At 38.1% G+C, this 18,148-nt stretch overlaps 3 protein-coding genes across 4 annotated transcripts; all 3 read right to left on the reverse strand.

Moving 5' to 3' along the window:
- Positions 1-1,924: 1,924 nt before the first annotated feature.
- Positions 1,925-5,639, reverse strand: ccdc169 (coiled-coil domain containing 169). The gene is made up of 8 exons (XM_033977848.2): positions 5,563-5,639; positions 5,401-5,483; positions 5,128-5,238; positions 4,990-5,030; positions 3,680-3,778; positions 3,308-3,361; positions 2,382-2,455; positions 1,925-2,084 (listed from the first exon to the last, which is right to left on the reverse strand). Exons 1-8 carry the CDS (start codon positions 5,637-5,639, stop codon positions 1,931-1,933), a joined length of 693 nt encoding a protein of 230 aa, XP_033833739.1. The 3' UTR covers positions 1,925-1,930.
- A 156-nt stretch (positions 5,640-5,795) lies between these two features.
- On the reverse strand, positions 5,796-10,842 carry sparta (spartin a). 2 transcript variants are annotated; one of them, XM_055226480.1, is made up of 8 exons: positions 10,775-10,842; positions 9,416-10,188; positions 8,382-8,576; positions 7,965-8,109; positions 7,469-7,663; positions 7,221-7,379; positions 7,030-7,120; positions 5,796-6,485 (listed from the first exon to the last, which is right to left on the reverse strand). In XM_055226480.1, exons 2-8 carry the CDS (start codon positions 10,166-10,168, stop codon positions 6,233-6,235), a joined length of 1,791 nt encoding a protein of 596 aa, XP_055082455.1. In that variant the 5' UTR covers positions 10,169-10,188; positions 10,775-10,842; the 3' UTR covers positions 5,796-6,232. The 2 variants fall into 2 exon arrangements, with proteins under 2 accessions (XP_055082455.1, XP_033834359.1); XM_033978468.2 differs by having other exon boundaries at positions 6,345-6,913; positions 10,775-10,822.
- Positions 10,843-11,372: 530 nt separating this feature from the next.
- ccna1 (cyclin A1) lies at positions 11,373-15,072 on the reverse strand. The gene is made up of 9 exons (XM_033977849.2): positions 14,940-15,072; positions 14,216-14,374; positions 13,925-14,144; positions 13,330-13,436; positions 12,825-13,051; positions 12,132-12,336; positions 11,941-12,054; positions 11,732-11,865; positions 11,373-11,658 (listed from the first exon to the last, which is right to left on the reverse strand). Exons 1-9 carry the CDS (start codon positions 14,940-14,942, stop codon positions 11,607-11,609), a joined length of 1,221 nt encoding a protein of 406 aa, XP_033833740.2. The 5' UTR covers positions 14,943-15,072; the 3' UTR covers positions 11,373-11,606.
- Positions 15,073-18,148: the final 3,076 nt, after the last annotated feature.

Genomic DNA, 18,148 nt, shown 5'->3' on the forward strand with positions numbered 1-18,148 from the left:
CTATGTGGTTTAGTCAAAGAAAGTTGCTTCCTTATAGTTCTTATCTTAGCAAATGCCTTTTAAAATGTATAGGCAGTGACATTCATTCTCATTGTCTTTTTCACAAATAGTTGCTGTTTCAATATAATGTATGGAGTAAAAGGATATTTCCAGACCTAGAAGAAATTAAACTCAGATACACTTGTATCATACTGCGATATTTTCTGATCTATGTTATAATGTTTGCTCATCAAAAACAAAGCTGGAGTTGTGTTTTGTTGAGTTCTTCTCAAGCAGAAAACACTCCACCTTGTGATGTCTTGAAAACTATCGCTTCATGAACAGAGCTTTTTCAGTTTTGGAGATGTAGACAGACTAATAATAAAGGATTACTCAAACATGTTTGAATGAAACAAAACACAACTCCAGGTATGATTTTAAGGAGGTAACAGTATTAGAACATGGTTTACAGCTCATGAGTCTATTTTGAGTAATATAGGAGCTTTAATGTACTATGTGGACCAGCTTGTTTGAAAGTCCAGTTTTGCACAACTTTAGTTTGATCTGTTAAAGCATTTTTAGGTTTTTGAGCAAACATCTACATTCTGAACAGCAGTTTCATGTTGCCCAGACTCAAAAATAAGTTAACTTCAGCTTCACCAAACCCCATTTACTTTCATTGCTTTCAGTAGTATGTTTCATTGTATTTCATCCCTAAAAGTGTGTAAAATAGTCCTGGCCCAATTGATGCTATTTGTAAAAGTAGAATTAGAAAAAAAACAGTATGCAGTATCAAAGCTTAAATGCCAACCATGATTTTGATAGACAAGATCAGTGAGATTTCACATAACTAGGTACAACTTCACTATATGTCAACAATATTTTAAAGTTATTATTTTCAGTATGAATCAACCAACCATCATTCACAAGTAATCATCAAAAATACTACAGTAGTAAGTTTAGTAGTAAGAGTAAAAAGCTAACTTTTACAATCAACTGACAAAAAAATAATCATTCATACTCCAAACATGTTTCTTTGGCCTAGTTAAAATTCAGTGTTGGATAAAGATTTTCTTGTGCCCACGTGTGAAAAGGCAGTCAGTAGGTGGAACAGGAGCTGGTTGTTCTGTGGGTGAACTACACTTGAAGAAAGCGTTGGATGGTGTGTGGTTATGTGTAAGAGGTGGGAGATGTGTTTAAAAAAAAACAAGTGAAAATGTCAAGCTCAGCAGGCTACAAATGCATTAGAAGACGACCTCCTGATCTGACATCATGTAATCTTACTCATCTTGGAGAACACCAATAGGGAAGACAGGATTAGTGGTTGAAAAGTGGGTTCATTTATATTCATGGTGATCTATGTCAAGATAATATGGCACTTTTTGTGTACAACATTGGACAAAATTTAACTTTTAAAACTGTCAGTTGCTTTTATAACACAATGAATTCAACTGTTCTTTTTCAACATAATTGAAGCTAGTGCACAGGACAGTGCAAGCCATCATTCCTGGCTCATTACAATAAACCTATATAAATATTTGGCATGGATAGCATTGATATTTCTTTTGAATCACATAATTTAACTGAATGTTGAGTCTTTTCCTATATTTAGATATATAATAATAACCGTAGTTGTATACTTTAACTAATGTAATCTTTTCCTGAAAATGCATATTCAATTTGAAAATAACTTAATAGTATATAGCATTGCAAAAGACGAAATTTAAATCTGTCAACTAGTTATGATTTAAATTTCATCTTTTGCTATGGATCAGACCTGGATGACTGAAGGATTACACAAACGTTTTTAGAATTCCAACAAGGAGCATTTACAATCTGGTCTAGTTCTGGTTTAGTCCCAGTTTTGATGCCGTGAATGTGAAAGTGTGAATGCACTCTAAGGCTTTTCTACAGACTAACAGTGTCCTCCAGCAGCTGCATTTGGTTGGGGCTAGTGTTTCAGGTAGTGTTTGAGCATTGGTAACCTGCTCCCCCTCTGAGACTTCTTCTCTTTTCTCCTATCAGCTGTCACTCCTGTGGCTGTGGCTCCGCCCACATCACCTCCAGGCCCCTCTGGCTCTACTCTCCGGCTGCTCGGCTTCACTCTGTTTTCAAAGAGACACCCATGAGAATGAATAAATAATGCTTTGAATTCAAGCAGGTTTATTTTACCACAATTGTTATTATTCTAACAAGGTGCATCAACTACATAGAAGTCTTTGTAGGGCAAAATTCATGAATAGCACTATATCCAGATAAGTTTAAGCAAATGTAAAATACAGTATTATATGTATACCACTGCACCCATTCCAGTTCTCTTTAATAACAATTCTAATCTTAAGACATCCACACAGAACATTTTTTATCCTAAATTCTCTCATACAAATGTGTCGTTTCCTCACCTCTGTTTGCTTTTGACTGGTCTATGTGGTTGGGTGGTGTACTGTTTTCTTTGGACTTCAAGTGTTGAGGACAACTGTAAATATGAATTATTACATATAAACAGTAACTAATACAGTAAATATTTGAACTGACCCAACCCACGTCTGACACATTTTTTAATAATAATAATAAAAAAAAAAAACTATTATAAAGGTTATGGGATACAGAGTTGTTCTCAGACAAATTTTAATATACCACAAGTGAAATGTATAGCTGAATGCCCTTGACTCCCTTTCTGGCTCAACATGCACTTATTACATAACAGCAGAAAAAGATGAATGAGAAATTATAAGTAGGCCTCAGAGAGATGATGTAGAGCAAGAATCGGCAACCTCTGCACAACTATCCCCAAATACCATGTCAGCTTTGCAATATTTATTGATAAGTAATAAATAGTTTCTGGCTCAGTTCTTTTAGCTTTTTTCTTTTTGGCGACCATATCAACAATCTAGCATGGCTTATTCTTATAGTTTTAGGTAGGATGCGTCTTCTTTTGGGAATAATAATATGGAGATTTTGGCAGGTATCAATATAGAAAAAGCTACTGAAAATACAGAAAAAAGTTTAAGAACTGTCTTGACTTTTATCATAAGTATAGTATAAGACCACATATTCAAAATTAAAGATACTAGTACGATACAGTATTGACAACATTATGGAAAATGTGATTCAGTTATGAGGATGCTAAACGCTATTGGAGCTTTATAGGACTAATGTATTGTTGTACTTATCTATTAAAATATGTTTCTCTTTCATTGTGGTATCAAAATTAAATGTAAACCTTTTTCCATAGTATCAAAACTGATCTTGAAATTATAATATCGTGGCAGCTCTAATAGCAAATGTAGAGGGTGAGTAATTTCGTATAATTTCCTTGGCTACTTACCTTTGCTATTTCAGACAGATACGCACGCCTCTCATCATTGGTTTTATGAAATGCCTGGGATTAGAAACACACCACACAATATCCAGTTACACGCTTGGATCTAGGGATTATGATTGTTTTATCAGCAGCAATAATCTGTCTGCTCTTGTTTAAGGTGGGGGTGCTGCACATATTTGAGAAGGTCTTCAGTGTTAACGAGCTGCAGATTAGGATTACAGCTGCACGTGCCACATATTCTTTCGCACACGTTCTGTTTGTTTCAAGGGAACAATAAACAAAGAAGTGGCTATATAATCTAAAACCATGGTGGACAAAGGTTAGAAATGCTTTGAATAGTAACAGCAGAAACTAATGAAATCTTAAATCATCTACCTTCCCCTCTAGTTCAATTTGGTGTCGACAGTCTTTCAGCTGAGTCTGGAGGTCTGATTTGTCATTGGTCAGAAGCTTCAGCCTTTGCCTCAGTGTTTCCTGAAGACAAAGATTTTATTATTTCACAAGATTCTTAACAATGAGATAAAAATCTAGGAAAGGTTCAGTATTCAAATCCTGCAAAACATAAATGTACCCTAACACATCTTCAAAGTCTTCCATTGTGGTGACACTATTTTAATTAAAGGTGTGTGTTAATTATCCTTCTGTGTTTATAACTGTGTAAGTCTATAGCACACTTTATCTGAGCCTCCAATAGTCCAGAATTTCATGGTCACTTTGTAGATAAATTAATGAGCATCTGTTACTCCTGCCTCAGGCTTCAACAGGCTCCCTACATAGACTTTCTATGTCCAACTCTGCTATTGAGGCATTAATCTTATCTATCTATCTTATCTAAACACCTTCGCTGGTATTGCATATGCACACTAAATATTGAACATATGTATGTAGAACAAATGAAATTTCCTCACTTTTGAAAATGTATAACTAGCAGAGGGCACAAGGACTCTTTTGATACTACTACTGCAGGAATATGAACAAAACTAAATGTAGTTTAGTGATGGGTGAGCTCCATGGATTACCACAAGATGATGTAAACCAGAAGAGGTCCTAAGGAAATATGTATTGTTATATATATATTGTTTTCAAGGAGAAGTTACTCGTCAGATCTATGGAGATGTGACCCTGTTCACAGAAAGGATGTGTATTTTTCAAGTTCTTCTGAGTAAGAAAACACCTGTAATTGAGTAATAGCATAATTGATAAATATAATGCTAGACAGTGGAACATTTTGGGCAAAGTAATGACATCTCCATGAGACAAGCAAGTGGTAGACATAATCACATAGTGCTCCCTCGATGCATGACTTAAAATGCAGTGATCATTCCATCAGGTACAACTGTAATTTGTGATTTGGCTGTGGTCCCTTTGGCTTAAATGGCCTGTGCCTGTAGCGTGTGTAGTGTTAAAGAAGCATTGTAATTAGTATGCATTACTCTTCCATGGTTTGTAATCCTGTGATTACAGTGCACTGATTAAAGTCGGGTTTACTCAGCTTCTCACAAGCCATGGACTGGACAGAGCAGCTGGCAGCATTGCTCCTGTCAGTGCAACTCTGGTAGGTGATAGTGTGTGTCTACCTCCCTCTACTGGTGTGTTTTCAAAATAACAAGTTTAAAAACAAAAATGTAAATACATGGATTAGTACAGTAAACTTTAAAAGGTTCGAAATGTAAGTTTATACTTACAATTGACATTTCATCATAAGAACGTATGGAGGCTAAACGATCTAGAAAAGAACAACACACAAGACTCAGACAATCACAGATACTACTATTATAGAGCAAATGACAGATTCAGAAAACGCTTAAAATACTTGATCTTACCTATAGGATTTCCACGTAGGTCTTCTAATCTCTCCTTTATGAGAGAGATTTGTCGTTTTAATTGTCCATTAAGCTCTACTTGTGTTTCATACCTTGTCTTCCATTCATTACCTAGAAAATGGAGATGGTCAACACAAAACTTACATTGGAACATTTTCCTCTTTGTTTACATGAGGAATGAGAGGGAGCTATACATTTACTCCAGTTACTGTCTCATGCATTGTATTGTAACCTCACTTAGCAGCTTATATTCCATCTATAAAGTGCACTTACCCTCTCCATCAACACTGTGTAGTCTTTCTTGCAGCTCACACAGTGTGCTCCTTAGGTCCGACACAGACTCCTCCAGCATTTCTCTGAGACCCAAACAAAACTCTAACATTTCCACCACAGAAACAATGTAAATATGAATAAACTACAATCAAATAATCTTACTTAACTTCCCTCTCCTGCTCCAGCTCTGCGTGCAGCCGGGCCATGTCGTATTTGTGGTACTCATTACCTCCGGTCATGTTTCTGAAAAATCTGACGTAAACTCGTGTGCTGTACAAAAGAAGTTTGGGACTTAGCGTTTCCATGGAGACGTGAACTTCCGATAAAAGCGGAAGTGGGTAGAGATATATAAATAAAGCAGCTTCGTCTAATAATTGTTTAATTTTTTTATTTTTATATGCATACAGAAATTAACCAATCACATTTACGAAAGGGAGCCCTTTCCTCTATTTTGTTTATTTCTTTTGCAGTTATGTGGTCACATCCTGTTTTGTTTCGAGTTCCCCCTGAGCTTTACCTCAAACTGTGAGGACTGTACAGTACATACATACTTATACAGACATGTCATGCGTTTTGACATGAATATTATATTTCATTATACTATAATCCATAATCACACTCCAAAAAACATTCTTAAGCATGTAAAATGTACTCCGGAGAAAATCTAATATTAATGAATTCCCCTCGGGGGTCTATTAGTCCATAGTTTTAAGCCCGTTAACCATTTGCTTATAATAAAATTGTAAACAACATATAAATGTGTTGTGCGTCAGTCTACAACATTTACATCAACATAATACAATCACATTAAACTAATCACAATCACATACACTTATTTGTTTTCCTCCTCCTCCTCTAACTTTGTTTGTGTGTCTTTTGCTTCAGTCTCTGTCTGAGGACTCTGTGTTTTTGTCCATTCTAACTCTTTTCCATCTTTTTTTACCACCATGGCTTTTGCTGTCGTTTTTCCAGCAGTCTTCATGATGGCTTTGATTCCCAGGTTGTCAATGTTATAAGCAGTCACTCCAATATTGATCACTGATTTCAAAGCAGTATCTGTGGCTTCTCCAGCATCCATGCCATACCTTTGTCATACGGAGTAATGTCATTTTAAAATGTTACAATTTGAAATTGTGAAAAGTGTTAAATTGATGAATGCAATATTGGTAAAACACCTTTAAGAAATAGTAGTCATCCTTTTTAAGAATATTTATTACCAGTTAGCAAAGAAGACTGATATTATCCCAAGCATCAATGTCAAAGCATACAAGAACAGAGAAAGAAAAAGGCACCCACCACAATTAAACATCACCAAGTCAAAAAGATCATTGCACGCACAATATATTGTTAAAAATTGAATATGTTATTTGTTAAATATTTCACAATAATTTTAATGACTTGATCATGAGTAAAGAAAAAGAATATGTAAGAAGGCGTAAGTCAGATATTTGCCCGTTTCCCAGTGCATCAAGTGGCATTGGATTTGTTTAGCAGATTCTCTAAGCCCTTAAACCTGAAAGACATTAGAAATTAAAGCCAATCCATTCAACAAAATATCAAGAAGAAGTTAATAAGTTTAACTGGTTCCAGTTTACCTTCAGTCTATTCCTACATTTGTAAAGAACTTACTTGTATTTCACTGTTGTTACTGTCTCTGCGGTTACACTTTTTCCAACAAGTTTTGCACCCGCTTCCAGACTTGACCAGAGTGTACTGAAACCTGGTTTTATTGTTTAAAAGATTGTATAGACCAATGTGAATTGTGAATCTATGCAAAGTATTTTAATTTAATAAGACAACAATGTGCCTATTTGAAATACCTTGTACACTACTGGCAGCAACATGCTTGGCTCCATCAAGTTTAGAAGGACGACCATCTTTGCTTTTTAATGATTCTGGGACCAACTTGGATCCATGTTTCTTCACATGCGGCACCACTTTATCTGCTACATGCCCTGCTACTGTACTTACTCCATCAACTGTAAAAAGAAATGCACATTAAGAACCAAATATTACACTGCACAATCAACTATGTTGTGTAAATTACAGTGAAAAGTACTGTACTTACCTAAAAACTTACTGAATCGCACAGCTCCCCCTGTGGCAGTCTGGGCGGCCTCCAGTCCTTTTGTGACTTTAGGGCTGACCTCTGAAGGGGTTTCCTCCGGTGTAATCCTATCGCGGATCTTAAACCCAGACCTATGAATGGCCCGACTTGTAGCGTCTGCTCCTTTTATGAATTCTTCACTTAGCCAGGTTGCTCCTAAAGAAATAAAATTGGAGTTGTAGACCTGTAGTAACTACATTATATGGTACTGAAAAAGTTAATAACAAGTGTAGCTACATTGCATAAATGCCCCCTCTACTGGTCACATTTAAAAATGGTCTCAATAGTAAGATATCCAATACAGAAAGAGATCTAAGTCTTACTGTAATACTTGTCCACTTTTTTCTTTCGCATAAAAAACAAACACCAAAATGTGTTTAAATAAAATAAAATATCACTAAAGGCTTGAACTTTAGTTCAAAAGAGTGTAAAAAAGACTTTACTGTTGCAAACACACCATGCAGAATACGTTCGGCCATCTTCTCACTCCATTTGGGAAGAGGTGGTTTTACTTCCTCTTCATTTTTTGCTCCCGGTCGAGGTGGAAGAAGAGGGACTTTCTGGCTCAGGTTTATCACCTCTGAATCAATCCCTTCTGGGTCCTGAAATAAAGCGGGATGTTTAAGTGCAGTGCATCATCATGCTCCACATTACTCTATTATTACGTAGTTGATGTGGCTAATAAATTTGGTGTTATAGTACAACCCCGCCAACCCCCGCCTTTTTGATTGAAAGTAGCTCAATTTTATAAAGGTCACTTTTTTTTTTCTTTTTTTTTTTTGAACTAAAGGTTAAGAACATAGTTTGCATCAATAATGTATTTAAATAACAAGCCAGTTTATGTGCTTTCCTTTTTTAGACATTTGACACTGACCTGAATCCTGAATTCAACAATCTGTGCCAGGACATCCTGAAACAGCTCTTGGTCTGCAGTGGGTAGATCAGAGGAGAGCACAATACCCACAAACGTCCCCGGGACTGTGGTCAAAGTGTCAGGGAACATGTAGATCCCAGAGTTAGCCAAAAGCACGGGAGTGTCATGAGTCAGAGGATACAGCCATTCACACACCTGGAAAAACAAATTGGTTTTAAATATATGTTTGCTATGAATTTACATCTTGCTTCAATCATATGCAAAGTATAAATACATGTGCGCTTGGTATACGGTGAACCTCAAAGTGTTTCTATTCAGATCAAATGTTTTCAATTAAGCAATGAATCTGAAATGCTGAATACTGAAAGTTTCACTTCAACTAGGCCTGTTTATAATTTGTTCCAACAGATTTGAATTTTCAAATCAAATTAACAATATCATAAGACTCTTGTTGTGATATCAAAAATGTGTAATGAATAAATGATTAACATCTGCATACAATTTGAAATATATATAAAGAATGTTTGTATTTCCACATGCTGCCATTGCCCATTGGTATGCTGGTCAGTGCCGGGCCACAAGAGAAGTGCAAAGTCATCTGTTAATAGGACCATTGTCTGGCACCAAAACAAAAGATCAGAATGGGCACATGGTGGAAACAACAGTCATGGGTTGCACAGCAGCAGACAGTCATTGAGAATACAACCTTTGTAACAGGACAGAAAGAACTATTGTTATAGCAAAATCAATCAACATTTATCTGAGGAAATGTGAGCTGACCACAAATACAGCGCACACCAATGAAGTTACAGTGAAAAGACTTAGCATACTTTTATAACACATAAAGTTTACTAATTCAATTCATCTCAATTACAAATTAAAAGTAATAACAAAAAAAAAACATACAAGTAAGCAGCTCTTGTCAAAAGCTTGTGTGTGTACACCTTACTTATTACTAAGTCATGTCTATAACATTTCACATACACACCCAAAAGTTTCTGTGCCTCCACCTACTATGTGTGAGTGACACTTACATGTAAAAATGCTGAAGGTTGTTCGGAGTCCGTTTCCTTTGAATCCATGGTAAAAATACGTAGAAATCCAGGGGAAAACAGCGAGCTCACCTGGCCATTCGGTGCCACAAAAAACATCTGCACCCCCGCGGGAATGTGAATAAGTTCCCTTTCATTTGTTGCCACTGCCACAAGTCTGTTATTAGCATCATAGTAGAGACTGTGTTGGACTGTGGGCCGTGGGGTATAGGCTGGTGGTTGGTCTGCAGGATTAGACATGGCTGTAGCAGGATGAGCTGTAGCAGACTGTTTAGGGACACTGGGAGAGGGAGGCCTGGGAGGGGGCACTGGGCTGGTGCCGTGGTTGGTGGCAGGTACAGAGGGGTACAGATGAAGGAGGGAGCTGTTTGGAGGCTGGCTGTATGGACCCAGATCTGGGTAACAGTTTTGGGGCAGATTCATCAACAGTCTGCTCCTCTGGTCTGCTGTCACCTCCTGAGACGTCTCCAGCTCGTACATGCGAGAGGTGACCGTCTGTATAGTGCTCCTCATCTTCTGCTGGACCTGCCGGGCATTGTCCCAGCACTGTCCCTGGAACTTGTCCCCCTCTGTGGGGACCCCGACACCTTGGTTTAGATGTTGTAGGCATTTTCTGTAATATAACAGTGCGTCTGATTTGTGACCAGCCTCTTCTGCTGACAGCCCGCGCTCCAGAATGTGGAAGGCCAACTCGTACTGATCTCTGATCAGTAGGAACTCTGCTGGATCACTCATCTTCAGCAGCTTACTGGTGTCTGTCTCAAAATTTAAATTATGGTTAAAGCATGAAACTGTTTAACCAGGGATGGAAAGTAACAAAATAAAAGTACTGTACTTTTGAGGTTCATACTTTTCTTTCACTACATATAAAGACAGGTATATGTTCTTCTATTCCACTACATTATTCAACTGTACGGAGAAGTACTTTCCATACTTTCTATAAAATACATAGGATATTGATTCAAATGACAACTGCTGGCCAATAATCAGCACCATTCTTTTATCAAGATAACTACATACATTATATATATATATATATATATATATATATATATATATATATATATATATATATATATATATATATATATATATATATATATATATATATATATATATATAAATAAAACATTTTTTACTCTTATGGAGTATGTGATTCAAATCAAATGATCATATCTGAAGGTGCTGTAATCTCCAGAGACTAGTATTTCATGTTCATTGGCCATGTTGAGAGCTTAGACAATGTTAGTATAACAAGTCACTATTTAATTCTATTAAACCTAACATATTAAATCAAAAATGAAATAGAAGTAAAACAGAAATAAGAATGTGTTGACTGACCAGTGTCCAAGGTGCGTTGCTCCTGGTCCACGTGTCCGGGTCTTTGAGCGGGTCACTTCTACATCAACTGCTACAACTGCGGTGCGTCTTTGATCAAAACCACGGTTCACGCGATAACACACATACAGCCTGATGACCTGAACAATGGAACAATAGACCCGTGCCTCACCTGGACTCGTGCACTCCTCAGTGTGGCAGGGCGCAGTGATTTAAGTGACTGAGTGTCGGAGTCTTACAGGAACCGCACGAGTCCCGCACCCAGCGTGAGGGAAACCATGTGACTTTCAGGTGTAAATAAAGCTCTCACCTGTGGAACACTAGTAACAATGAAAACTATCTGTGTAATGTGTCCTGCGCTGCTGGCTGCTGCCAAACGAGAAATATGAACAAGCAGGTTTGACCTGTACAGACACGGCACAGAGCCTGTTATTACTGCGTCACTATGTAAACTGGGCTTTACTGTCAGTCTCTATTTAGCAGAGTATAAACTCTTGTAAATAAAACACGTATGTGTTCTGGCCACAGATATAACAATAACATAATGCTTTTACGCGCTGCTTTTTAAATATACCAAAAATAATGACATTGGAAATGATCGCACGATTGACTGTATATTTTATTTAATACTATGCCAAATAAGATTTGGTCCTTTATTATCCCATTATAGAAAACTTGTTTGTTTTTTTTGCAACATCATACGTCATATTGAAGTTTTTAGATGATTCAAACTTGCCATAAGGCCATTTTTCAACACATGTCATTTCTGTGGGAGTGCCCAATGTGTAACTAGGTCTTCTTTCATTATCCTGAAGCTTGGAAGCAGAGCGATGGATTATTGGAAAAGCAGAGTGGCAGGTGCAGTTATCAGTGACACTTGACAATACCTGAAGTAGACAAACAAACAGACACTGACTGATGGCAAAGTGACATACAGATGAGTCAGCAGCAGAGGCCTACTTTGAGCTCCTGTATTTGTCCCTTATGGCCTGATGAGGAAGGCTCTCTGCCTTTAAGTAGAAATTATGAAGGTCAATCAGACAGTCTTCAATGTCGGATAAAGTGTAGCCAGCAAAAGCTTGCAATGCACTTGGCTAAAATAGAAGAAGTGATTGGTTTATGATATGACCTTCACAACAGCCATAGTGTAGTAATCCAGTTGAACTCACCCATAGAGATCTGGACACTGTGTAATTGGCTAAGCAGTAGGCTGAGGCTGCCACTATGGACGGCCTATACTGAAGAAATGGATCCATCTCCAGCAGGCTTAATTCTGACACATACTAAAATACACAAAAAGTAAAAACAGAAAATAGTTTGACCTCTTCTCTAACAACAGATGAGTTGCACTTCCACTCACCATGGCAAGATTCGCTGTGGTAGCATCGACTGGTTGCACTACCAGGAATTGGCGAAGAAATAGTTTTGCAGTCGCAGCTGTCATCTTAAAAGTGAGTACTTTTAGAAGAATGTACTCCATTTGAATCAATTGTCTTTTAGTGTACGTGCTGTCCGTAATGTACACAAACTCATTCAGCTCGGGAGGAAAAATCTCTTCATATTTGCTTCAATATGAAAAATATAAAAAATAAATACCTAATTGTCTATGAAAAAAAAAATTGCTTTCAAAAGTACAGCTCAAAAAGTTAGAAACCACTGCAAGATCCTAAGATCTATCCTGTATCCAAGAGTCATCAAGTTGAAGTATAGATCATTCATCAATTTGCCATATGTTTATTTGCTGAATTAAACCCTTTCTGAACAGATATAAGTGAAACTTTTAAGGGAAGTTTTATTGTATTATTGAAGCCTCTACAATTAAAGAAAAAACCCAATTCAATTCAACATACTTATTTGCTATCATAACCCTGAACTCTTTTCTGAAACGTGCTCTCAAATTATTTCAGCCATGTGGCTTGGCAAAGGTGAGGCTTTTTGACTGGTGTGAATTAAACATTGGCCTGGATGGGCTGCCAGACCCAGAAAGAGGGACTGACTAAAACTGCAGTGGGCTCTTACTTGTATCCAAAGCTGTACATGATGTTTTTCTTACGCAGCGATCATTAACGCTGCTGTGCCAACCAGCTGCAGCTTTCCCCGTTTGATAAACGCAGTGTCAGAGAGGAAGCGGTCCAGGTAGTTGACAGCAAGGTACAGTGTCTCTGAGCGAAGTTTGTACTCTTGTGCCACCTCCACCAGCCAGTCCACCAGGATGACACGCATGCCACTAGTGATCTCCGGGTGCTTCTCCAAGTAGTTATACAGAGGCCGCAATTGAACCTGACAGAAAAGACAAAGCAGAAAATGTATTATAGTGTGAACATGATGTGTAGTATGCAGATGCAGTATTTAACTGGTTTTAAATGTTAGTTTGAAAGAATTGGAGCAAAAAGGTAAGAAAAGTAAATGTATACCATGGAAAGCCTACTAGTCCACAAATACCCAGACAATGAGCAGAAGAAAGATATTTGTCAAGCAAAAAAGAGAGTGAAAAGACTATAGTAAAAAGCTCTTAAAAAACATAATAAATGTGAATCATCCAAATACTCATTACATACCTCATTTTGTCTTAGATGCCAGTAGATGTCCTCGTCATACTCTGAACGGCACTGAACTTCTGACATATGGGACTCATTGTGTTCAGATTGCATTTTCTGGCAAGAACCTGGAAAAAAGAACAACAACATTCATCAATATACATTTACTTGATTTTGTTTAACAGTGATGATACATGTTCAAATTTGTATTAATGATTTTATTAATTTCAATGATGCATCAATATAAGCATGTAGGCCTATACCAACAACATAAGCATCAATACAAGCATGCAGGCCTATACCAACAGCAAATTAAAGCAATTTAATGTGATTTAATTAAACTTTAATCAACTTTTCAGTATCTTCCTGGACTTTTTACTTAATAGGTCCATAATTCTCATTTTCAACTTTGAAACTTGTACATGAAATGTTAATCGTTACAGTAAATCTATCTAGCAGAGTCTAAAACTGTATCTTGTGAGCTTCACCAAGAGCCAAAAGGTTCAAAAGCTGCTTTCATTTTAATTTAGGGGAGGGGGTTATTATGAGGCACAGTAAGCCCTAAAGATAAGGGGTACATCTTTGCCAAATGATGATAAAACAAAGACAAAATTACTTGTACTCAGCTCCAGCAGAAGTCTTGCATCTTCGTTCTTCAGAGCTTCAGTTTGATCGCCACAGTGATAATTGTTTGACACTACTTCCTGTCCAGAGGCAGCCAGCACAATCTCACAAGCCTCCTCCACATAGATGTCGTAGCTGGAGCTGGAGGTGCAGCTAAGAAATGTAAGCTGAGTGCTGTCAGTGAACGAGCTGTGCCTGGACAGCTGACTGCCCTGTGGGGAAATATGCTATGATAATACAAATAAGGCTAGGACATGGTTTATTTGGGGTTGTTGTATTTTACCGGGTTATGGGACCATACGTGCTGATCATTCTCATTCAGGACACCCAGCACTGTCCTCTGCCTGGGTGGCTGAAACTGGGATACAGCGATTTTGGTAGACAAGTGACTGTTTTCTTTCATTATCTGAGTGTCACCAGGGGCGTTTGTGGAAAAATTCATCTGTGGAAAAAATAATATAATCCAACCAATCAGTTACCGCATTGGTATCACACTACTCCACATATTTCCTCATATTTCACATTTAAGAAATGGAAAACCTTTCAGTTACTTTAGAAATAACATTTTAATTTAATGATTGTTCTTGATAAAGGTCACTGTGGATAGTGTAGTCAGTGATTGATCCCAGTGTTTCCCATTAATATAGAGACAATAGTGGCCCCTCATAGCCCCTCATTCTCTCCCATTGTCTAAAAAGAACACGGACAAAACATTGTCATAACAAATCCTCACTGGATTGCTACGCTGTTCAAAAAGACTGCTTAAATCTGAAATACAGGCAATGAGTGGTATTAAACATCACAAACAGTATGTAACTATGGGAAACACTGATAGATCCCATTTTCTGCAGTGCGCTGGCACCACGAGCATCTCCATGGTTACACAATGTTGAGTTCATCAAACAGACACAAAACATCACATCAGTCTGAGAAAGCAGAAAATGAATGGGTAATTGAGCAATAAAGGGAGAAAAGATCAGTTTTAATGGACAAAAACACCTACTCACCATGTCCAGGCCTGAGTAACGTGCTCACATGCGCCCAACTCACGCAACTTGCGACGCAGCTTTCAGCCTTACTGGCGAAATCAAACTAAAACGGAGGCCTAATTTGACAAATCGCACTCTGCTTTCCGTCTGGTAATTACATTCAGACAAACAGCGCCATCCTGTGTCCACAGCCTTAAATAACCACAGTCTTGTAGCGCGTGTTGGTTTGTGTTTTTCAGCTGTTTTGGCTCGAACTCGCTCCGTCACATGACCACGTGACTGCACATGACCACGTGGGCCGCCGTGCATTTGACTGACTTATTTTATGTAATTATTATTATTATTATTATTATTATTATTTATTTTTTTGTAAGTTCTGCGTTCGTTTCTACTGTACAAAGTTCCTTTAGTTAAAAGCCAAAGGTGGATGAGGCAGGTGAGAGCAGTGTGATAAAGGTGCATTATTGATCTAAATGATCATGGTGAAAGCTGTGTGCAGAGGCAGACAAAAATCTGGATCTTAGCAGCTCAAAGCACAGCCCTGAGGCACTTGGGAAATGGGAAAGAGCAAAGTATTCACTGTGGAGTTAAAGCCTAGTGTATGTCAGCTTCACTGGAGCAGCCCGGGATTAACTTTTCCAATTTGCAACAGTTTGGTGTGAGCGCAGCCTCTTGAACCCTCAGTCTCACATCACTCCTAATGCTCCTCTGACAGCTGCATTGATGCAAACCGCTGTAACCTCACTGTAATTGTCAGGCATGTAGCTGCTCTGGTATCAGCTGTCAGTGGAGAAAACAAAAATAACCATAAGGAAGTGTGATTTTTTAAAGAAAGAACAACATCTAGAAATTAAATGAAGTTGTATGATAATGCAAATATTTATTGTTTTTCATTAAACAAAAAAAGAACAAACATTGTTGATTCATTTTACATTTAAATTGTCTTATACTTTTATTTTTATTTTTTGAGAATCAGAAAGTCACAACACATTTGTGGGGAAAGTGGATGGAGTGTCTTGCCAAAGGACTGATTGTAGCTGGGATTGAGCATATATTATAACATATATTTCAAACCACTTCAGTAATACAACTATTTTATGTATTGGCAATACAAAGTATAAAAACAATAGTTCATGTCATTTGATGTGTGTATTTATGTCTTCATCTCTAAATTTAACACCCACGTTTTTTGCTCATATTATGGCTATTATGCTAACTCTTTTGTCTTTTTGTGCTATTTGTGAAGTATTTTTGATCTGAGATATTCAAAAGAAGAACTATCGCTCTGTTTGAACACATTGAAATAATGCCATCAGTGTTGTGCAGTAGAGATGGGACACTGTGCCCTGCTGTGGATATTTTCCCCTCTCCAAATGAAATTAGTATTTACTGAAAATGTGTTGAACGCGACCAAAGACTCCAACATGCTCTGTACACAAACACAGCGACTGGAGACTGTCCCTGTCTTATCTGTCTCAGCTCAGATGCAGATGTGACAGATAACAGTGGACTGATGCCAAGCCAAAGACACGATTTGGTCCTGACTGGATGCTGGAGGTGGATCTCTAAATACTGTGTTTAAGGGGAGAGAAGGGGGGTCCAGGTGAGGGGGAACCTCTCATTTTCGATGTGTTCACCAAAATGTGATAAGAACATGTATTACAACTGAGCCTGGCTAAAGTCCGTAAAGATGCAGTCAGAGTACAGTAGTATTGTCTCTTGGTATAAAGTCAGGGTTGAAAATTATTGTTATTGCTACAGTTTCTGTGTTCTCATTTTCAAGATCTTATGGATCCATTCACTATGTAAGGCTAATATTGAATAATGCACCGTAAAGCGCTTTGGGTGTCTTGAAAGGTACTATACAAATCCAGTGGTTTATTAATGAATATAATTTAGGCTAATTAATATAAAATAGTGCAATAACATGAAAGATAATTGTCTTTAACCTAAATAAAGTAAATGTAAAGTTACATATTGAGCGTTTTATTAAATACATTTTGTCAACAAGAATCTATATTTGTATTTCTGTATTAAATCTAATGTCATATTTGAGGAAAAAGTATGTTGTTGATATAAGTATGAAGTGGGTCCTGATAATGGAAGCAGAAGTTGAAGTTATCTAACATTATTTACTGTCAGGATCCCAGTCTGTCCTGTCTTTCTTGTGCTTGTTCTACCAGTGGGTCAGCAACACATCCCAGAGAAGAAGCATAATAGACTTCAACTCGATGCTGCCTTGTGCATTAGAACTGTCACCCTACCCATCTTGGCCATCATTGACCTGACAACCACTCAGCTCTGGCTCTTAATGTGAGGCTACTGGCCAGGGTTACGCATATCACCGAGCCGGTTACCGTAGTCTTGTTCGGGAATCACCGCGAAACCTTGCGCTTCTATGTAATTTCTGCTCCCACTTCGCAGCTTATTCTGGGTCACCCCTGGCGGGTAACTCACGACCCCATAACTGACTGGGCTAGGGAAAAAGTGTCAGAGTGGAGTCCCCTTTGCCATGCGAACTGCCTACAATCTGCTTTGTCTTCAGCAGGGGGTGCCAACTTGTACTCCAGTCGCCCTCCGGACAAGCTGGATCACTCCTCCGTGCTGAGTGAATTCCATGACTTGGGGGACATTTTTAGTAAATGTGGGGCTGTGTCTCTTCATCCCCACAGACCATATGACTGCTTTACTGATCTCCTGCCCGGTGCTCCCTTGCCTCCCAGTCGCCTCTATAATCTGTCCAAACCGGAACAGGAGACTATGGAGCAATATATTCAGAACTCTCTTGGCGCTGGTATTATCTATCCGTCCTCTTCACCCGTGGGTGCTGGATTCTTCTTCGTCACCAAAAAGGATAATACATTACGACCATGCATTGACTTTAAGGGCCTCAACAATATCACCGTTAAAAACAAATATCCATTGCCACTTGATTTCGCTTTCACACCACTCCATGGGGCCACCATCTTTACTAAGCTCGACCTTAGAAACGCATATCACCTAGTGCGCACAAGGGAAGTGGACAAATGGAAGACTGCCTTCCAAACTCCGCTGGGACACTTTGAATACTTGGTAATGCCTTTTGGATTAACCAATGCTCCAGCCGTCTTCCAAGCTCTAATCAATGACGTGCTACGGGACTTCCTCAATTGTTTTGTGTTTGTGTATTTGGACGATATTCTGATTACCACAGGAACTCTAGCACCATGTGTGCCAGGTCCTCCAAA

This window comes from Periophthalmus magnuspinnatus, chromosome 14, assembly GCF_009829125.3.
Source record: "Periophthalmus magnuspinnatus isolate fPerMag1 chromosome 14, fPerMag1.2.pri, whole genome shotgun sequence".
NCBI lineage: Eukaryota > Metazoa > Chordata > Actinopteri > Gobiiformes > Gobiidae > Periophthalmus > Periophthalmus magnuspinnatus.

Coding starts and splice junctions, on each gene's coding strand:
- ccna1 (XM_033977849.2), bottom strand. Junction 13,437..13,924: donor TCTGCTGGAGCTGAGTACAA/GTAATTTTGTCT, acceptor TCTTTTTTCCAG/GTTCTTGCCAGAAAATGCAA. Junction 11,659..11,731: donor GACAAATACAGGAGCTCAAA/GTAGGCCTCTGC, acceptor TGTCTACTTCAG/GTATTGTCAAGTGTCACTGA.
- sparta (XM_055226480.1), bottom strand. CDS start 10,168: ATGAGTGATCCAGCAGAGTTCCTACTGATCAGAGATCAGTACGAGTTG. Junction 8,110..8,381: donor TTGTTGAATTCAGGATTCAG/GTCAGTGTCAAA, acceptor GCTTTATTTCAG/GACCCAGAAGGGATTGATTC. Junction 7,380..7,468: donor GCGATTCAGTAAGTTTTTAG/GTAAGTACAGTA, acceptor TTCTTTTTACAG/TTGATGGAGTAAGTACAGTA.
- ccdc169 (XM_033977848.2), bottom strand. CDS start 5,639: ATGACCGGAGGTAATGAGTACCACAAATACGACATGGCCCGGCTGCAC. Junction 5,239..5,400: donor ACACAGTGTTGATGGAGAGG/GTAAGTGCACTT, acceptor TCCATTTTCTAG/GTAATGAATGGAAGACAAGG. Junction 3,362..3,679: donor AAATTGAACTAGAGGGGAAG/GTAGATGATTTA, acceptor TTCTAATCCCAG/GCATTTCATAAAACCAATGA.